The sequence below is a fragment of the Hippoglossus stenolepis genome, chromosome 20 (genome assembly GCF_022539355.2).
Source record: "Hippoglossus stenolepis isolate QCI-W04-F060 chromosome 20, HSTE1.2, whole genome shotgun sequence".
NCBI classification, from domain to species: Eukaryota; Metazoa; Chordata; class Actinopteri; order Pleuronectiformes; family Pleuronectidae; genus Hippoglossus; species Hippoglossus stenolepis.
The window spans coordinates 19,656,669-19,676,092 of record NC_061502.1 but is presented as its reverse complement, the minus strand read 5'-3'; the positions used below and the strand labels follow the sequence as shown (position 1 = coordinate 19,676,092).

The following is a 19,424-nucleotide window of genomic DNA, read 5'->3' as shown; positions in this document are numbered from 1 at the left end:
TAGCAGTGGCAGTAGTAGCAGTAGCAGTAGCAGTAGTAGTAGTAGTAGTAGTAGTAGTAGTAGTAGTAGTAGTAGTAGTAGCAGTAGCAGTAGTAGTAGTAGTAGCAGTAGTAGTAGTAGTAGTAGTAGTATCACCTCCTCCCAAGTTGTGTTTTCTCCCCAGACATTTGTTTGTTTGAATGTTCGTCAGCAGAATTAAATAAAAACTACCTGATGATCACCACAAAACTTGGACGAAGGATTTTTCAGATCGATGTAGTGACTTTTTAAAAGAGTAGAAATGAAAAGCTGTGAAGTGACTTTGTGGATTTGGTGTTGTCATGTCTTTTATTTCCTCACTGAACCGCAGCTTCCTCTGCTGACGACCATTTATAGAAAATAGCTGCTTTTCTCCTCTGTTTATTTTCCATCTCCTCTCTCTCCTCCGCAGGGTCGTCGTCAGGCTGCGGTGACATCTGACCTCTTGTCCGTCGGCTGCTGCTTCTTCGTCTGCTGGATTATCAATCTGGGAAAACGGCTAAATTAAGGAAAGAGATAAAAAAGATGTAAAAGAGATGACAAGCTGATAAGCTCCACCTACAAAACACCAGATGGTCAAAATGAGGAAGTTTTCACTGCTGATAACAGGAAGGAGATTTCTCATTTCTCTGCAGCAGATCTGAGATCTGACAGTAAATTAGAGATTAAAAAAACTCAACCATGATAACAGAAATCCGTTGGATTAAAGTGTTTTTAATCCTGATACTGACGCCTCAGGTTAAAGGTAAGCCTTCATTATTATAATCTATAAAAATCATGGTTCTTTAATGGTTCTCACAGAGTCATCACCAACTGAGGAACTTTACCACGTAGGAGATTATTCTTTTCAAACTTCACACGGTTCCTTAAAGTACAAGAGGTTCCTCATTTTATTGGAGTTATTTTGTGATGAGAAATAGCAGAGAATTTGTTTTCAACGTTGATAAATGTGTCGATTAGTTTCCTAATAACTGATCTATAATTCATCAGAAAACCATGAAATGTGCCAATCACAATTTGTCACATCTAAGATGATATCATGAACCCGTTTTGCTTAAAAACTGTTTAAATGATTATCATGTTGATTCACTTCTGTCAGTTGACTTAACGACTTGTTGTTGCAGCTCTATGTAAAATATAAAACCACATCTCTCAGTTGTTTAGGGTGTTTGGCTGACGCCTAAATCAGATGAAAACATAAATACAATAAATAAGGCATGAATTCATGACTAGCTGATGTGACCTCTGACCTTCGTTTCCACTGTTGATTATTTCCAATAACCCTATTGTTCTTTTTCTGCCTCACTCATTATCGCACACTTTACATTTACTTTTACTAACTTCTCTTGGAAACGGAGGACGGGACATTTCCAAAGCTCCGCAGACTCTCACATTAACCTCACACATATTAACTGTATATTTCAGCCTGTGTTCTTCATGCTTGTTCATCTTTTCTCCACAACAGTCACTGAAATGTCCTCCGTCATCGTCAGGGACGGAGATGACGCCACGTTGCCGTGCAAAAATGTGATTCGTGATCAGAACAAATGTAACGCCACCGACTGGATCATCAGTCCCTCGGGGAAAGAAGTGTTCACACTCGGGAGCATCAGAGAAGATGTCGAAGATAAAGACAGACTGAGTGTTACAGAGAACTGTTCTCTGGTTATAAAGAAGGTCACGGCTGCAGACGGCGTCCGATACGACTGTGGACAGCGCATATCAGGACAAATTACGTACCATAGCGTTTATCTGTCTGCTGTTGAAAGTGAGATTTCTGAAACGTTACAATATTTCTGATCTCAATGATTACGTTCATTTCACCTTTGCTGTCTTTTCTCATTCCTTCCTCAAGTGTCAGGAAAGCTGCTCCTTATAAAGTTTTCAGAGACAAAATAATGAGCAAGGACAACAACAAAGAATCGTCAGGAGAGAGTCGGAATCACAGACTGTGCCTGAAACGTGTATTCTCTCAAATGACCAGTAGGGGGCGACTCCACTGGTTGCAAAACACATGTTTTTATGGAAGTCTATGAGAAACTGATTCGATTTAAAACGTCAAGAGTTGACGTTTCAATTGTGTCAAGTCTTAATTTTTCAGTTTTCAATATCTAAACAAAATTCTGATCTGTTTTCCATGTCTCTGTTCATGAATGGTAATTAGGAAACAGCTTTTAATTTTAAACACAGACATTACTCCTTCAATCCAGAAGAGTATTCAAAATACTTTTCAAAAACTTCAACACAGACACTCGGAGATGTTTAAAAAAACGATTAGATTAAGACTTAAAGGAGATATATTATGTTTTTTCACTTTTTGTGTTTATAAATATATTGGATATAAAAATGTATGTAGCTTCCAGATCCAGAAAGCGAAGCAAATCCCGAAGTGCCTGAAATGTGTTTTCTCTCAAATGACCAGTAGGGGGCGGCTCCAGGAATCAGTTTCTATTGAAGTCCATGTGACAATGATTTTACTTCTGACTTGATTTATAGCGTCAGTAAATATTTAAGGTCTAAAATTTTAGTTTCAAGTCTTCTTCAGTGCATCATGTCGACTTTTTCTCTCTCTTCTCCACCAGTGACTGAATCTAGAGTCGATGATAAGGTGGCGTTGTCCTGCTCCGTGTCGACATGTATGTTAAGCCACAAAGCGAAGTGTCTGTACGAGGATCCGAACGTGGCTGAGGATGGTGCCGGCGGGACGACATCACAGTGCACAGTGACACTTTCCACCTCTTATCTCGAGCAGAAACCGAACTATCGGGACTTGTTTACATGTGAAGTGACGGACGATAATTTCCAAAACGTGCAGCGGTTTGTCCTCAGCTCTCAGTCCTCAGGTGAGAAACAACGCACGTGGTTGTACGTCGCGGTGGCTGTAGGTTTGGCAGCGCTCTTAATAACTTCTGTGGCAGTCATCAGGTGGAAGAGAAATAAAGGCAAGAAAATGTTGTTTTCTTTTTTAAATATTTGTATTTTCACTGACGAAGCTGAAATGAACCTTTTCTTTGTTTGTTTCAGGGAGCAAAACACAAATGGATAAAAATTCTGTGAGTTTTGAAGCTGGATATTTAAAAATGTTTATTCAGTCACGACCAAGTGGTTCTTCATAAAAACGGTGTGTGACAAGTTATTGTCACATACTTCATAATAGAAGAATACACTTTATTTGTATAACACTTTTCTCAGCAAAGTTACAACAGGATGAAACAATAAAACATCAATTAGATGTAAATTAAAGAATAAAAGAAATGTAATTAATATAATATTTAATATTTAATTAAATAAAAAATCGCTCTGAGATTAAAGATGTATTTCTGATCCCAGTTGGTAAGTTATTTCCATCAGGCTCATAGGGAGTAAATAAATCCTTAATAGATACAGAGGCTTGGTTCTGTAAAGCTTTAAAAGTCATCAATTAAATCTAAAAAGTAAAGAAACTTCATTCAGTTGATTCAAGATAATATATTTTAAGGGAATATTTCAGAATTTTGGGAAATATGTATCTTCACTATGCTAGAAACCAAATTAACTAGACTGTGTTTGTTTAGGGACAAGGACTAAAACCTGCGGAGACTCAGTCTGGTCCAGAAACCAGTCGGGACAAGGTGAGATCACACACTTCCAAACTGGAAGTCAAACTGGAGGCTTCACGCCTGCAGCTCACAAACCAGCGGGTGGTTTGGTCAGTATATTGTGAATCCACATGTTCCTGAGGAGTCAGTATGTTGTCTCCACTGTCCAGGCTGATCCTGAAGACGGTGTTTGCTACACCTCCGTCAGCCACATCAAGAAGAGCAACAGCGACGACAGGGTGAGAGATGACGTCTGCAGGACGCTGGGGAATGATGGAAACACAAGAAACACAACGGAAGCCTGTTGATTTACGTCTTTAAAGTTTGTAAACACAACGTATTATAATATGATAATAATTTACTACGAGATGTTGTTTCCTTCTTCCTTCTCAGGTACGAGTTAAAGATGGAGGTGATGCAGTGACCTACAGCACTGTGAAGTTCTCTTCTTCTGCTGGAGCCTCCAGTGACGTCCACGCCACCGTCAACAAGCCCAAACCAAACAGAGACCACAGCACCTGAGAGTCTTCATCTGTCCTCACCTCTCAACTTAATCCGTCACAGATAGATGTCTCTGTAGAACCAGGAAAATCCTCAAACATATCAGCAATCTCCAAAACGTATTCGCTGAATAGTAATTTCTGGGATGCAATGCACTGTAAAAAGCTTTGTGTCCAGAATGGGGGTGTTAAAAAGTAAAAACGGTGTTTACACAATATATTAAACATTAATAAAGCGACCAACACTTATTTTGTCTGTGAAGATATAGTGGAGTAATGGTGCCACTCGTTCTATGTGTGATGTGATCTTGTACAAATAAATAAATAAATAAATTTAGAAATAAAACATGTATAAATACAGAAATAGTCATTTTCATCGCAAAGTGTATTTATTTTTTTCATTCATGTTTTTATTGAATTATCTAATCGTCACTTTATATATTTGTTTTTTTGTTAATTCATACATTCATAGTGTTTCATAAAGAAAAGGTAAAAATGTCAACTTTCAACTTATTAATGTGGTTTTCTGAAGTTTCATTTGTGTTGACAATTTGTTCTTAAGATGAACAGAAAGTGAGAAAAAATGAAGTGATCCAAAGGTCGAAAGCACCTGATGTAAAACAGAGTGAGTCATGATGAGGAAGTGACTCACAAGTGGCAGTTCAGACTCGCAGGAAAACGATAAAGAGAAGAACGATGGCTGAATTCAAGTGGATTAAAATGTCTTTATCTCTCATCCTGGTGCTTCAGATTGAAGGTAAGGATACACAACACGAAGGAAACAGTTCACAACTCTACAATTGGTGGTTTTGTTACTGTCTTTTTCATGTGTGTGTGTAACACTGAGTTAAAAGGACTCTTTGTTGGTTTGTTTGAGGTTTTGCAAAGTCCGAGAGACGGGCACACAAACGTCATATCTGTGTATGTGACAGTGAAGTTACAAGCTACAAACACTGCAAGTAAAACTGAAGCCAGGTGCCTGAAACCTTCAAGCTCTTGAATGACCAGCATGGGGCGACACAACTGGTTGCAATAAGAAAACGTTTACTTCCAGTTTTGCTTCAGTGTTTCACGTTAACTTACGTCTAGTGGCTGATTAGCTCCCTTAAGGAAGGTTATGCTTTCATCTGTGTTTGTTTCTTCGTTAGCAGGATTAGCACAAAACATGGCGGAAGGCTGCGGAACGGGTCAGCATATTATTTTAAGACTTTGATCTTGTGATATTGTGAGGTTTCTCTTAATTACAACTTTATTCTTGCAACACTACAACTTTTTTGCCATAGCATTACGACTTCATTTTTGAAATCTCAATTTTGTTTCTTCAACGTGGCCATAATACTCTGTCGTTGATTTCTCACAGAATAATTCATTGATCTTGATAAAAAAAAAAAATCTATATTTCGATATTTAAGTAATTTGTAATTTTTTTTTCTCGACAGGTTCAACCGGACACGACCGCCACCACACTGTCAGAGTCGGAGATGATGTCACTTTGTCTTGTGAAAACCGGATCAAAGATCAGCTGAAGTGTGACAGTACGACCTGGCTCCTCAGTGAGAGGCTCCGGTCACCGGCTGTGGAGCTGATGAATCTCGGACAGATCGGTGTAGGAGCTCATTCTAAATCTGACAGACTGAATGTTTCAGAGAACTGTCTGGTTGTAAAGAAAGTCACGGTCAAAGATGCTGGTCAGTACACATTCAGACAGTTTAATGGATCACAACAAGTTCAAAGTGCTTCGGTTTATCTGTCTGTTATTAGCAGTGAGTATTTAAATTTTCTTATTAGGACAATATACTGAAATATTGAATAATTTCTGTGATGACTTTCGGTTTATTCCTTTTCCCCCCAATATATCCCACCAGTCTATGAAGACAGCGCTGACATGACATTCAAGTGCACTGTGTTGACATATGAAGGCTGAAAGGGGGTGTAAAGGAAGAACGGTCAGAGTCGTGCTCAGCCACAGTCTCGTTTAAGACTCAATGTAATCAGAAGCCAAAGTCACTCGAGAGCAACGTGACGGAGCGTGATGGTGGGAACCTGCTGCTGTGGAGTGCCCACCCTCTCTCATGTGAGGAAACAGGTAGGTGTGTTCACTCAATGGATTCGAACTATAAATACAGATGGACAATGTGACAGCTCCCCAGAGGCAAAGCCAAAGCATCTTGATCACCACCTGGTGGCTGGCTTCAGTATAGATCAAAAACGCTGCCTCTTCCATTCAAAAAAGATCAGAGCACATACCAAAGAAATTTCCCCAAAGATGGTTTCTCTCATTTTAGTTTGTTCTAATGCTGATGTTTCTTCAAGTTTCTGATACGTTTGGTTTTTATTAGTTATTTGAAATAAAACAGGGTTAAATGTCATGTTTGACAGCTGAAACTGACTCGTGATTGGTCGAGCATGTGCACCTTGCTACAGCAGCTTCCTCCTCAAGCTGCACTGTGCAGATCTGGCTCCACATGCACAAGATGTGCATCTGAATCCGAACCCAGTTGAACACGTCTCCTTCTACTGATAAACTACAGCAGTGCTCGTTAACTGAGTCAAACAAAATCTCCACCAAATCATTTTATTATCTAATTATTTGTATTCCTCTCCAAAGTAAAAGCGCATGGTTTGCTTTGTTGCTGCAATGCTTCATATTGAGCTGAATTACAGAACTTTTATTTTGTAAAGTTGTAAACTTGGGTCTGAAGATTGTGTCGATTCCTATAAACCACACTATATCTTCACTGCAGATAAACCAGGTAGGATGAACTCAAAGTTACACAGGGATTTGGTTTATTTGCTGACTGATTTCCTCAAACCCAATCAGAAATGTGGTGTAATGTTTACAGATTTTCCTCAGTGGTGGTGGTGGTACATCGTTGTGGCTGTGGCTTCAGCTGCACTTCTAATAAGTATAACAGTGCTCATCAGACAGAGAAGAACCAAAGGTAAGAGCATGAACACATCAATATAAGATTTTTTCTTTTCAGGGAGGAAAACACAGGTGGATGAAAATACTGTGAGTGGAATTTATCTTCTTAAAACTTGAACAATTCTTCATTAAAACGTCCAAAACAACTGGACCTATGTTGTATACGTTGTTGACGTGTGTACTTTCATCACAAAAAAATGTTCCAGAGAAATGCATTATTTATTCAAGGTAACAAGACGTTTCATTTTGTCGCCTTTGAATTGGTTCATATCCTGTTTACCGGCGGCATTGTCCGTCTCTGCTGTAACTTCCGAAGTAAACAACATATAACGAAGGAAAAGCACACCGCTAGCCAATCAGCAGTTCTTTCCTTCCACAGTTTGTATTGGTTACTCATAACAGATCACGATTATTCCTTGTCATTAGCGTTTTGCACTGACCCGCCCCCTAACAAAGCCAGGTCCAACATTACCTACATGCGCTGGAGGCATTTGACCAATCACAACAGAGTGGGCCAGCTGACCAATCAGAGCAAACTGGGCTTTACCGGGAGGGGGGTCTTAAAGAGACAGGAGCTAAATCCAAGTGAGACAGAGGCTGAAAAGAGGAGATGCAGCAACGGACAGTCTGAGGACAGTGATGTGTTTTGTCTGTCCTCACTATCAGAGCAACGTATACTCAAATGTATTGTAAGAAAATTGTTTGGTAAAACCTATGGTCAGTATATTGTGAATCCACATGTTCCTGAGGAGTCAGTATGTTGTCTCCACTGTCCAGGCTGATCCTGAAGATGGTGTTTCCTACGCATCCATCAGCTTCATCAAGAAGAGCAGCAGTGAAGACAGGGTCAGATGACTGAGTCTGTGGGACAATGAAATCAAAAGCCGGTTTATTTCCGTCCTTAAAGTGTCTGTAACAGACATAGGCTGTAAGGGAACTAGTTGTGCAACGTGAGAAACAGGAACCTCACGTTCATGTCACTGTTTCTCCTGAATTCATGTGATAAATGGTATATTTTCTTTTGTAGAGTTTATTATTTACTTTATAACCAGACCCAAGGTCAGATTCTTGTTGAGTTTAATGCTGATTTTGTTGTATCTTTGTTTGTGTGTTAACAACAGATTTCATTATAAAGACTGGATACATTTCTTTCTTCATTTCTTTCTCTCTTTCTTAATCAATGAGTAGGAAGTGGGTGCAGCTTCTCGTTTCTACTGAAGAAACCGTGATGCTCGTCACACTGAGTGATGTGTTCATGTAGTTTCAGACACAGTGAAGTTAAAGATGTGACCACATGTGACAACGACTCTGAGACATGACGGACGGTTACTTATTCATTTACTTTATTGGTCCTCAGGCAAACTAAGTTCAATCCACAGCTGGAAACCACAGAATCACATTTGATTCACGTTAACATTTTGAAGCCCAAGTCAATAATGTTAATAAATAATGTGACAGAAATTCAAGCTCGACCACCTGTAAAATATAAAAGTCCAGATGTGAAGTTGCTCCAGAGGTGACGTGTGTCGTCCTTTATTTGGACTGAATCTACTGATATTTGCATCACTCATGTGAATGAGTGACAAGTGTCTAAATCTAAAAGTCGCCTGCTGCACATTAGTTCATCGTAAAATATTCACACAGTCTCTGGTCGACGGGGGAAAGTCGGTGCTGATGGATATTTTCTCTACATGCAACTAGCACATGACGACAGAGGAGACGTGTCACTGAGGGAAGTGATCAACAGGAAGTCAACGCCACATTTCACTTTTTACTAAGAACCGAGAAGCAGAAAAGAGAAAGAAGAAGAATGGATGAAATCAAACGGATTAAAATGTCTTTACATCTGCTACTGGTGCTGATTCAGTTTACAGGTAAGAATAAATACACTTACAAAACTTTATCAGTGTGAATAATAAGAATAATACCAGATTGTCTGTTTGCTTTTAAAAGTGAAGAGTTTCACTGATGTGTTGTGGCACAAGTCTGGCACATTCAGGGGACTGATATTTATGAGTACTCTGATATTGTAGTTGTGTATATTTGTGTACTGGATCATTCCTCGTATTTCAATCTGCTGTGTATTGCTCTCTGTCTAATTGTGGTTATTTGCTCTAGTTTGAGTCACCTGCTCCGTCTACTGTGATAATGAGCTGATGATGTCACCTCTTCAGTCTCGTTCTTCCTTTGCTTTACTTCTACTTTGTCCCCTGATGAAGGCCAGTGTGCTGCAACATGTAGTTGCTTTGTTATGCCTCTGAGCCAACGACCTTCAGGAACACTTTGAGGGGAATTCCTTCAAATGTGGGACAAACATTCAGTTTAACACAAGTATGAACTATTAGACTTTGGTCGTCCAAGGTCAAGATCGCTGTGACTTTACAAAGCACATGTTTTGCCTTGTGAACGCGATATCTCCGTTACACCTCCAGGGAATCTGTGTAAAGTTGGTACAAACGTTCTCTTGGACACAAAGATTAACTGAGTTGATTTTGGAGGTCAAAGGTCAAGTTCACTGTGACCTCACAAAACCCTCTTTCCCTCATGAACATGTTGTCGAGAGAATCATTTCCAGTTTGGCACCAATGTTCCCATTAACTCACGGTTTAACTGGTTGGATTTGGTGGTTAAAGGTCAAGGTTTCAGGTTTTTGGCCTCTCGCACATCTCAAGTCTGAATTTCTTCAAATTCTGACCGGTTGTCTCCTCGAATGAAAACTTAACGGATTCGATTTTAGTGATCAAGTGTCAGAGTGACCTCATGAGTCTGGAAACAAATGTACGTAGACTGGAACTGGACTGGTTGGCTGAGGCATTCAAATGCAGGGAGATAACTGTAGTTGATATTTTTCAGGTCATGCTCCATTTTGTCTTAATTCACAAAGTTATGTCTAAAAGAATCCTCACATTCAGAAGTGTATGAAAATATGAGTCTTTTTCTTAGTTTAGTTTAATTGTTGCTGTCTCTCTCTCATTTCCTCCACAGTGCTCGCTGTCCAATATTCCTACATCATCGTCAGAGCTGGAGCTGAAGTCACTTTGCCTTGTGACAATGTGAGAGATGATCATGTGAACTGTGGAGCTACTACCTGGTTCTTCACTGATTCAGAGAGGAATGGAACAGTAAAACTGTTTATAAACAGGCAGCTCGACACATCTGAGATTTCCAAATCTAAAGCAGACAGACTACGTCTTGCTGCAAACTGTTCTCTGGTTATTAGGGAGGTCACAGCTGAAGATGCTGGTCTATACACCTGCAGACAGTTTGACCTGACAACACAAACATATGAAGATCATGTGGTTTATCTCTCTGTTGTCAACGGTGAGTAAAAGAGTCTCTTCATAAAAACATTATGATAATTCTGATCATTCTGATGGACATAGTTTCACTCATGTTATCTTTCTCTCACAATATCTGGATCATCACCAGTGACTGAGCAGAAGAGAACTGATGAGGTGACGTTGAGCTGCTCTGTGTCGCCACACAGAAGGTGTGACCTCACAGTGAAGTGGCTGTATATGAATATAGATGTGGATAAAAACAACAAAGACCTGAAGACATCACAGTCTTACTGCTCGGCCACTGTGAGCTTCAATAAATCCCATTTTGTTCACAAGATGAAGAACTATAGCTCATTAACATGTAAAGTGAAGGATCGTGACAAAGAGGAAAAGTTTGCCTTCATTCCTCCGTCATCAGGTGAGAAAACACAGAACACGATGAACTGCTCCTGATCCAATAAATTCTGTTTGTTAATACATTTCTTTTTCTTAAGAAGGAAAGAACAAACCAGCTCCAGAAAACTATGAGATGACAACAGGTACTGAATATTCACTGCACCTCTCATTCATCTCTGTGCTGCTGCGTGTTGATGGATTTAATGTTAACAACATGTGTAAATACAGGAAGTTGGACTGAACAGAAAACTAAAGCTCTTGTCATTCTGTTGACAGATTGGTGGTGGTACATTCGTCTGGTTGTGGGTTTTGCCACAATCGTAATAATGGTTGTGATTCTCATCAGATGGAGAAGAAACAAGGTGAGAACATTCACAGATGAAACTAAAATGTCACTTATAGAGTTTATACCTCCGCCAAGTTTTTATTTATCTTGTAATAACGCCATGAAATAATGATGTCATCATAAGTTCTAAAGTTTTAATGTGAAAGTTAAAGTTATGGATGTTTCTTTGTGTTTTGATACATGTTGTTATGCTGTGATGGTTTTGTTAGCACTGCATTAGGTCATTTACTTTTAATAATTATTTGCATTGTGTTGTCTCTTTGTCACTATGGTAACCGTGCTACATCCTGTCCTGCGGTGTAATACATCCTATTCTGTCTTTGTTTAAATCCATTTTATCACACTTCCTTATCAACATTTGTATTTGTTGTGTTCTGTGAAGCACATTGAACTACACTAACCTGATGAAAGGTGCTATACAGATGATTGATTGATTGATTGATTGATTGATTGATTGATTGATTGATTGACTGATTGATTGTATATCCTACAGATCCAGGGTGGTGATGATGCAGTGATCTACAGCACTGTGGAAGCTCCCTCCTCTTCTACTGGACCCTCAGCTGATCCCAGCAGCCTCTATGCCAACGTCACAATCATACAATAGTAGAGTTACATTTGACATCGATATATTTATATTAGGAATCATTTGTTACAACTTTCTGCTGTGAAAACAAAGTCACTCGTAATAATGTGATTCTCATTAGATAGAAAAGAAACAAAGGTGGGAACATTCCCAGAGGAAACTGTGATTTAGTTTAAACCACTGCCAAGGCCCGACAGTCTGTAAAGTTTGATATAAAAAGTCACTTTTATCGTGTGGACTGGATTTAACCAGTTTTCAGCCATTTTATTGATTCTTGAAGTTTGTCGTCCAAAAGCTGGAATATTTTATACTGTATCTTCATGTTCTTCTGATCCAGCTGTTATTCTTATACATTACAATGGTGACGTGTTATTTGTAAGAAAATTGTACTTTCTTGATTCTTCTTGTTCTGGGTTTGTTCCTCATGGTTGATGCACTTATTGTAAGTCGCTTTGGATAAAAGCGTCAGCTCAATGAAATGTAAGGAAATGTAATGTATGATGATATGATATGAATGATTGTATATGAAACAATGTGTTGTAAAAAGCGTTTTGCCCAGAGTACCAGAAGGGGGAGCTGTACGTCAGGTTACTGCTGCAATGTTTAAGTAATAATAATAATCATAAGATGGTATATCTTCATATAGATATCGTACGTTTAGCTTAATGAGCCGGCTGTTATAGACATGTTAGTGTTTTATGCTGTGATGTAGATACTGCAGGTTGATACTTCCAGGTTTGAGTTGAGTGACTTTTTAAATGATGTTGATTTACATGCAACAAGATGAACCTTCCCCACCTCAGTCAATATCAGTATTTATAACAATATTTAGTGCTTTTATTAAAAGGGATGTCCTGCAGGTTCCACGTCTCTGAGCCTGTGTGTGTTTTATTGTGACAGGTGTTTGCACCGTTCACCTCGGCCCCCTCACTAACGCTCAGGACTCAGGCCTCTTGCTGTTCCGTGCATCTCTCTGCTCTGCGGCACGACGCTCGACTGGATCTCAACCAGCTCAGTCACAGGGAAACTTACTTTCATACAGTCATTGAAGTTTCAGCCCAATAATCTGAAAGAAAAAGGTCAAAATGAAGCAGAAAATAGGAAGAAATGAGGAAAGCAATTCCCCTGTAATCCTCAGAGAGACAAACTGATACCAGAGTAATAATTATACTGAACACAGTTCTGTGAAACTTACTCTTGATCTGTGGAGTGTTTCTATTATGAAGTTTGTCTCTTGTATTTTGGAATTCCTGGATCCGCCCCTTTGTCCGGCTCCGCCCTGAAACTGACTCAGTTCTTTCTGGACTCATGTTTCATGCTTCCACCAGGTTTTTTTTACTCCTGCTGAAAAACAAAGAAACTGTCAGAGGCACAAACCAACTCTTTGGTGGAAGTAAGACATGTTTGTGGTTGTTTAGGTAATGAGCACTAGATGGCAGCAGTGGACAGAGCAGAATAACTTGAAGGTGTAATATTAACACCCAATAATATTATAATTAACCCATTTTTATCATACTTCCTTATCAACATTTGTATTTGTTGTGTTCTGTGAAGCACATTGAACTACACTAACCTGATGAAAGGTGCTATACAGATGATTGATTGATTGATTGATTGATTGATTGATTGATTGATTGACTGATTGATTGATTGATTGATTGTATATCCTACAGATCCGGGGTGGTGATGATGCAGTGACCTACAGCACTGTGGAAGCTCCCTCCTCTTCTACTGGACCCTCAGCTGATCCCAGCAGCCATGGAGAGACTCGTCCCGGTGATTCCTCCACGGAGCAGCAGTGAAGACAGGGTGAGAGGACTGAGTCTGTGGGACAATGAAATCAAAAGTCGGTTCATTTCCGTCCTTAAAGTGTCTGTAACAGACATTTAAATTGTCAAAGTGAACAAAGTGACTCCTTGTGTCTGTAATTTACCTCGAGATGCTGTTTCCTTCTTCCTTCTCAGGTCCCAGTTAAAGATGCTGGTGAAGGTGATGCAGTGACCTGCAGCACTGGTTCTCAAACTCTTTTCAACAATGTTCCCCCTTTGAAATATGTTTTCAGCCAAGTGCAACACAGCATCAGTATCAATGTATCTCACCAAAGCAATAAGCTGTGTCTTTCCACTGACGTCTGTCCATTCATCCAGCTGCAGTGAAAATGCTTCAGCAAGTTTTTACACAACTTCATCAACAATGTCTGTTCCCATCGTTTCTATTCTGCAGCAACGGTGTCATTTGACAAAGGCCCAGTTTAGAACTGATCTGCTGTGTTTGTGTCCAGCATCGTCTCGTCAGTACAGCAGCGGCTGGAAGTAGCAGGTCCTCAGCTGTGGTGAAAGGCCTTTTGGCTTCAGCATGAGAAGCCTCCAGTGCTTTGGCTGATGTTGTGGAGACTTTTCACATCGTTTCTTGTGAAACTATGAAGTCAGACTGTTTCTTCTTGAGAAACTCTGGTGTCTTACCGACATGACACTGATGTTTTGTGCTGAGATGTCGCTGCAGCTGCGCTGGCTTCACGCAACTGTTTGCTAACTTTTCCTCACAGAAAATGCACAATGCTTTGGGCGGATTGCAGCTCGTCGAAGTAAATCCCATTAAAACATATTCTTCATGATACTGGCGACATTGTGTTGGCTCTGTTTTCACTTTCTTGTTCACTTCCTTCTCCTTGTTTTCAGCTGCGTTGCTGCTACGTTTCAACCACGAATCCATGTTTGTTGATTTCGTTGTTCAGAACTGAAACTGGCTTCATCACAGTGAACAAACGTCGTCATGAACGTAACTTGGGAAACGATAACATTGAAAATAGGAATATTTACCATGAAATGTGGTTTATTGAACTGACTTTTACATTTTATTGAATAAATAATTATCTTACATTTAAAAATACATTTCAAGTACCTCATGCAGTACTCCAGTGATCCCTAGGGTACTAGCACCCCATTTGAGAATCACTGACCTACAGCAGTGTGAAGTTCTTCTTCTGCTGGAGCCTCCAGTGACGTCCACGCCACCGTCAACAAGCCCAAACCAAACAGAGACCACAGCACCTGAGAGACATTTACCTGCTTTGTGTCTTCACTCATCCCAGAAGACCAAGAATAAAGCCAGAGTACACCGACGGTTTGATCTGCAGTTATTTATCCATACATGAACCAACATTTACTTGAATCTCTGCTGTATCTGTTTTCTTTTAACATTTCATTTCCATGATAATGTTCAGCAGTTCATGTAAAAGCCTTTCTGTCCGGGGGCTGTAAGGGAACTAGTTGGTCAACGTGAGAAACAGGAACCTCACGATCATGTCACTGTTTCTCCTGAATTCATGTGATAAATGGTATATTTTCTTTTGTAGAGTTTATTATTTACTTTATAACCAGACCCAAGGTCAGATTCTTGTTGAGTTTAATGCTGATTTTGTTGTATCTTTGTTTGTGTGTTAACAACAGATTTCATTATAAAGACTGGATACATTTCTTTCTTCATTTCTTTCTCTCTTTCTTAATCAATGAGTAGGAAGTGGGTGCAGCTTCTCGTTTCTACTGAAGAAACCGTGATGCTCGTCACACTGAATGATGTGTTCATGTAGTTTCAGACACAGTGAAGTTAAAGATGTGACCATATGTGACAACGACTCTGAGACATGACGGACGGTTACTTATTCATTTACTTTATTGGTCCTCAGGCAAACTAAGTTCAATCCACAGCTGGAAACCACAGAATCACATTTGATTCACGTTAACATTTTGAAGCCCAAGTCAATAATGTTATTAAATCTTATTACAGAAAAATCCTCCATGCACATGTGACCTGAACAAATGGTTAAATAGCTCTTGGCTCCATGTGTTTGAATATGAACCTGAATAAGTTACATTAATTCAGTAACTTCAAGATAATTTGCAATTTGTTATTGTTTTTTAACACAGGAAAAAACAATAAACATGTGACAGAAATTCAAGCTCGACCACCTGTAAAATATAAAAGTCCAGATGTGAAGTTGCTCCAGAGGTGACGTGTGTCGTCCTTTATTTGGACTGAATCTACTGATATTTGCATCACTCATGTGAATGAGTGACAAGTGTCTAAATCTAAAAGTCGCCTGCTGCACATTAGTTCATCGTAAAATATTCACACAGTCTCTGGTCGACGGGGGAAAGTCGGTGCTGATGGATATTTTCTCTACATGCAACTAGCACATGACGACAGAGGAGACGTGTCACTGAGGGGAAGTGATCAACAGGAAGTCAACGCCACATTGCATTTTACTAAGAACAGAGAAGCAGAAAAGAGAAAGAAGAAGAATGGATGAAATCAAACGGATTAAAATGTCTTTACATCTGCTACTGGTGCTGATTCAGTTTACAGGTAAGAATAAATACACTTACAAAACTTTATCAGTGTGAATAATAAGAATAATACCAGATTGTCTGTGTTTGCTTTTAAAAGTGAAGAGTTTCACTGATGTGTTGTGGCACAGGTCTGGCACATTCAGGGACTGATATTTATGAGTACTCTGATATTGTAGTTGTGTATATTTGTGTTCTGGATCATTCCTCATATTTCAATCTGCTGTGTATTGCTTTCTGTCTAATTGTGGTTATTTGCTCTAGTTTGAGTCACCTGCTCCGTCTACTGTGATAATGAGCTGATGATGTCACTTCTTCAGTCTCGTTCTTCCTTTGCTTTACTTCTACTTTGTCCCCTGATGAAGGCCAGTGTGCTGCAACATGTAGTTGCTTTGTTATGCCTCTGAGCCAACGACCTTCAGGAACACTTTGAGGAATTCCTTCAAATGTGGGACAAACATTCAGTTTAACACAAGGATGAACTGATTAGACTTTGGTCGTCCAAGGTCAAGATCACTGTGACTTTACAAAGCACATGTTTTGCCTTGTGAACGCGATATCTCCGTTACACCTCCAGGGAATCTGTGTAAAGTTGGTACAAACGTTCTCTTGGACACAAAGATTAACTGATTAGACTTTGGAGGTCAAAGGTCAAGTTCACTGTGACCTCACAAAACTTTCTCTCCCTCATGAACATGTTGTCGAGAGAATCATTTCCAGTTTGGCACCAATGATTCCCATTAACTCACGGTTTAACTGGTTGGATTTGGTGGTTAAAGGTCAAGGTTTCAGGTTTTGGCCTCTCGCACATCTCAAGTCTGAATTTCTTCAAATTCTGACCAGTTGTCTCCTCGAATGAAAACTTAACAGATTAGATTTCAGTGATCAAGTGTCAGAGTGACCTCATGAGTCTGGAAACAAATGTAGATGCAACTGGACTGGTTGGCTGAGGCATTCAAACGCAGGGAGATAACTGTAGTTGATGTTTTCAGGTTTATCTTGTCAGTCATGCTCCATTTCGTCTTAATTTACAAAGTTATGTCTAAAAGAATCCTCACATTCAGAAGTGTATGAAAATATGAGTCTTTTTCTTGGTTTAGTTTAATTGTTGCTGTCTCTCTCTCATTTCCTCCACAGTGCTCGCTGCCCAATATTCCTCCATCATCATCAGAGCTGGAGCTGAAGTCACTTTGCCTTGTGGAAATGTGAGAGATGATCATGTCAACTGTGGAGCTACTTCCTGGCGCTTCACTGATTCAGAGAGGACTGGAACAGTAGACCTGTTTGTAGACAGGCAGCTCGACACATCCAGGATTTCCAAATCTAAAGCAGACAGACTACGTCTTGCTGCAAACTGTTCTCTGGTTATTAGGAGGTCACAGCTGAAGATGCTGGTCAATACAACTGCATACAGTCTAGCCCGACACAACCATATGAAATCATGTGGTTTATCTCTCTGTTGTCAACGGTGAGTAAAAGAGTCTCTTCATAAAAACATTATGATAATTCTGATCATTCTGATGAACATAGTTTCACTCATGTTATCTTTCTCTCACAATATCTCGATCATCACCAGTGACTGAGCAGAAGAGAACTGATGAGGTGACGTTGAGCTGCTCTGTGTCGGCATATAGAAGGTGTGAACTCACAGTGAAGTGGCTGTATATGAATATAGATGTGGACAAAGACAACACTGAACTGAAGACATCACAGTCTTCCTGCTCGGCCACTGTGAGCTTCTCAAAATCCCATTCTGTTCACAAGATGAAGAACTATAGCTCATTAACATGTAAAGTGAAGGATGGTGACAAAGAGGAAAAGTTTGCCTTCATTCCTCCGTCATCAGGTGAGAAAACACAGAACACGATGAACTGCTCCTGATCCAATAAATTCCGTTTGTTAATACATTTCTTTTTCTTAAGAAGGAAAGAACAAACCAGCTCCAGGAAACAATGAGATGACAACAGGTACTGAATATTCACTGCACCTCTCATTCATCTCTGTGCTGCTGCGTGTTGATGGATTTAATGTTAACATGTGTAAATACAGGAAGTTGGACTGAACAGAAAACTAAAGCTCTTGTCATTCTGTTGACAGCTTGGTGGTGGTACATCGCTCTGGCTGTGGGTTTTGCCACAATCGTAATAATGGTTGTGATTCTCATCAGATGGAGAAGAAACAAAGGTGGGAACATTCACAGATGAAACTAAAATGTCACTTATAGAGTTTATACCTCCGCCAAGGCCTGATAGTCTGATGAAACCACGTTTGAATTCCCTAAATCTGGATTTGTATTTGGATCGGCACCAAATTTCACACACTCATAAATATCAGTCCTCTTAATATTCTGGATTGTTTTCATCAGGGTCCATGAAATCAATAAAAATATCTCACAAAGTTAAAACAAGTGAAAATAAAACCTCCTGGAACTGCAACTCATCTTTGTTTGTGTGTGATCCTGCCAACTATAGACACACAAATAAACGCAGATGAAAACATAACCTTCTCGGCGGAGGAAACGAAAGGTTTTGATGAACCTGATTCTTCCCTCTGCGAGGCTAACTCTTCTGTTCCTGTCGACTCAGGGAACAAAACACAGACGGATAAAAACACGGTCAGTTACAAAGATGAAAATAACTGTTACAACTTCTCAGAAGCAGCGTTTCTGGTCACTGGTTTTTATATTCTACAGCTAAACTAAAAATAAAGCATCAGAGGAGCTAAACCTGTCTTATGTTCATATAAACCAGACAATGCTTAGTTTTTATTTATCTTGTGATAATGCCATGTCCATGATGTCATCACAAGTTGTACATTTTTTGTAAAAGTTATAGAACAGAAAAGGTTAAGTCAGTATGAATCCATATAAGTGAACATGTGGTGTCTTCATGGTGTAGGTTGACCCTGCAGATGATGTGGCCTACGCCTCCATCAGCCACTCCCCTTACAGCGGTCCAGGTAAACTCCTCTGTTCAGAAAGAACTGTAACAGTGAAAAACAAATGTTTTCATAAGTGGAAACATAAAAACATCATTTGATGTCCGTCACTCGATACATGTTGTTATGCTGTGATGTTTTGTTAGCACTGCATTAGGTTATTTTACTTTTTAATAATTATTTGCATTGTGTTGTCTCTCTGTCACTATGGTAACCGTGCTACATCCTGACCTGCGGTGTAATACATCCTATTCTGTCTTTGTTTAAATCCATTTTTATCATACTTCCTTATCAACATTTGTATTTGTTGTGTTCTGTGAAGCACATTGAACTACACTAACCTGATGAAAGGTGCTATACAGACTGATTGATTGACTGATTGATTGATTGATTGATTGATTGATTGATTGATTGTATATCCTACAGATCCGGGGTGGTGATGATGCAGTGACCTACAGCACTGTGGAAGCTCCCTCCTCTTCTACTGGACCCTCAGCTGATCCCAGCAGC

General features: G+C 39.6%; 2 protein-coding genes and 2 long non-coding RNA genes across 5 annotated transcripts; 3 read left to right on the top strand and 1 right to left on the bottom strand.

The window, feature by feature from the left end:
- Positions 1-426: 426 nt before the first annotated feature.
- On the top strand, positions 427-4,466 carry LOC118099602. Of its 2 annotated transcripts, none has more exons than XM_035144278.2 (7): positions 427-763; positions 1,484-1,786; positions 2,601-2,861; positions 3,043-3,071; positions 3,573-3,629; positions 3,767-3,835; positions 3,990-4,466. In XM_035144278.2, the coding sequence occupies exons 1-7, from the start codon at positions 700-702 to the stop codon at positions 4,116-4,118; spliced, it is 912 nt and encodes a 303-aa protein (XP_035000169.2). In that variant the 5' UTR covers positions 427-699; the 3' UTR covers positions 4,119-4,466. The 2 variants fall into 2 exon arrangements, with proteins under 2 accessions (XP_035000169.2, XP_035000168.2); XM_035144277.2 differs by having other exon boundaries at positions 429-763; positions 2,601-2,960.
- Positions 4,467-8,759: 4,293 nt separating this feature from the next.
- LOC124851212 lies at positions 8,760-19,244 on the top strand. Its single transcript, XM_047338206.1, has 8 exons — positions 8,760-8,896; positions 10,008-10,343; positions 17,554-17,823; positions 17,900-17,944; positions 18,075-18,161; positions 18,449-18,591; positions 18,875-18,935; positions 19,237-19,244. The coding sequence occupies exons 1-8, from the start codon at positions 8,833-8,835 to the stop codon at positions 19,242-19,244; spliced, it is 1,014 nt and encodes a 337-aa protein (XP_047194162.1). The 5' UTR covers positions 8,760-8,832.
- On the bottom strand, positions 11,658-13,454 carry LOC124851182. Its single transcript, XR_007032267.1, has 3 exons — positions 13,335-13,454; positions 12,827-12,972; positions 11,658-12,697 (listed from the first exon to the last, which is right to left on the bottom strand). It is a non-coding gene; the product is annotated as an uncharacterized LOC124851182 (long non-coding RNA).
- LOC124851183 lies at positions 13,191-14,245 on the top strand. Its single transcript, XR_007032268.1, has 2 exons — positions 13,191-13,440; positions 13,596-14,245. It is a non-coding gene; the product is annotated as an uncharacterized LOC124851183 (long non-coding RNA).
- Positions 19,245-19,424: the final 180 nt, after the last annotated feature.

Coding starts and splice junctions, on each gene's coding strand:
- LOC118099602 (XM_035144277.2), top strand. CDS start 700: ATGATAACAGAAATCCGTTGGATTAAAGTGTTTTTAATCCTGATACTG. Junction 764..1,483: donor ACTGACGCCTCAGGTTAAAG/GTAAGCCTTCAT, acceptor TCTCCACAACAG/TCACTGAAATGTCCTCCGTC. Junction 3,630..3,766: donor CAGAAACCAGTCGGGACAAG/GTGAGATCACAC, acceptor TCCACTGTCCAG/GCTGATCCTGAAGACGGTGT.
- LOC124851212 (XM_047338206.1), top strand. CDS start 8,833: ATGGATGAAATCAAACGGATTAAAATGTCTTTACATCTGCTACTGGTG. Junction 17,824..17,899: donor CTTCATTCCTCCGTCATCAG/GTGAGAAAACAC, acceptor CTTTTTCTTAAG/AAGGAAAGAACAAACCAGCT. Junction 17,945..18,074: donor AAACAATGAGATGACAACAG/GTACTGAATATT, acceptor TTCTGTTGACAG/CTTGGTGGTGGTACATCGCT.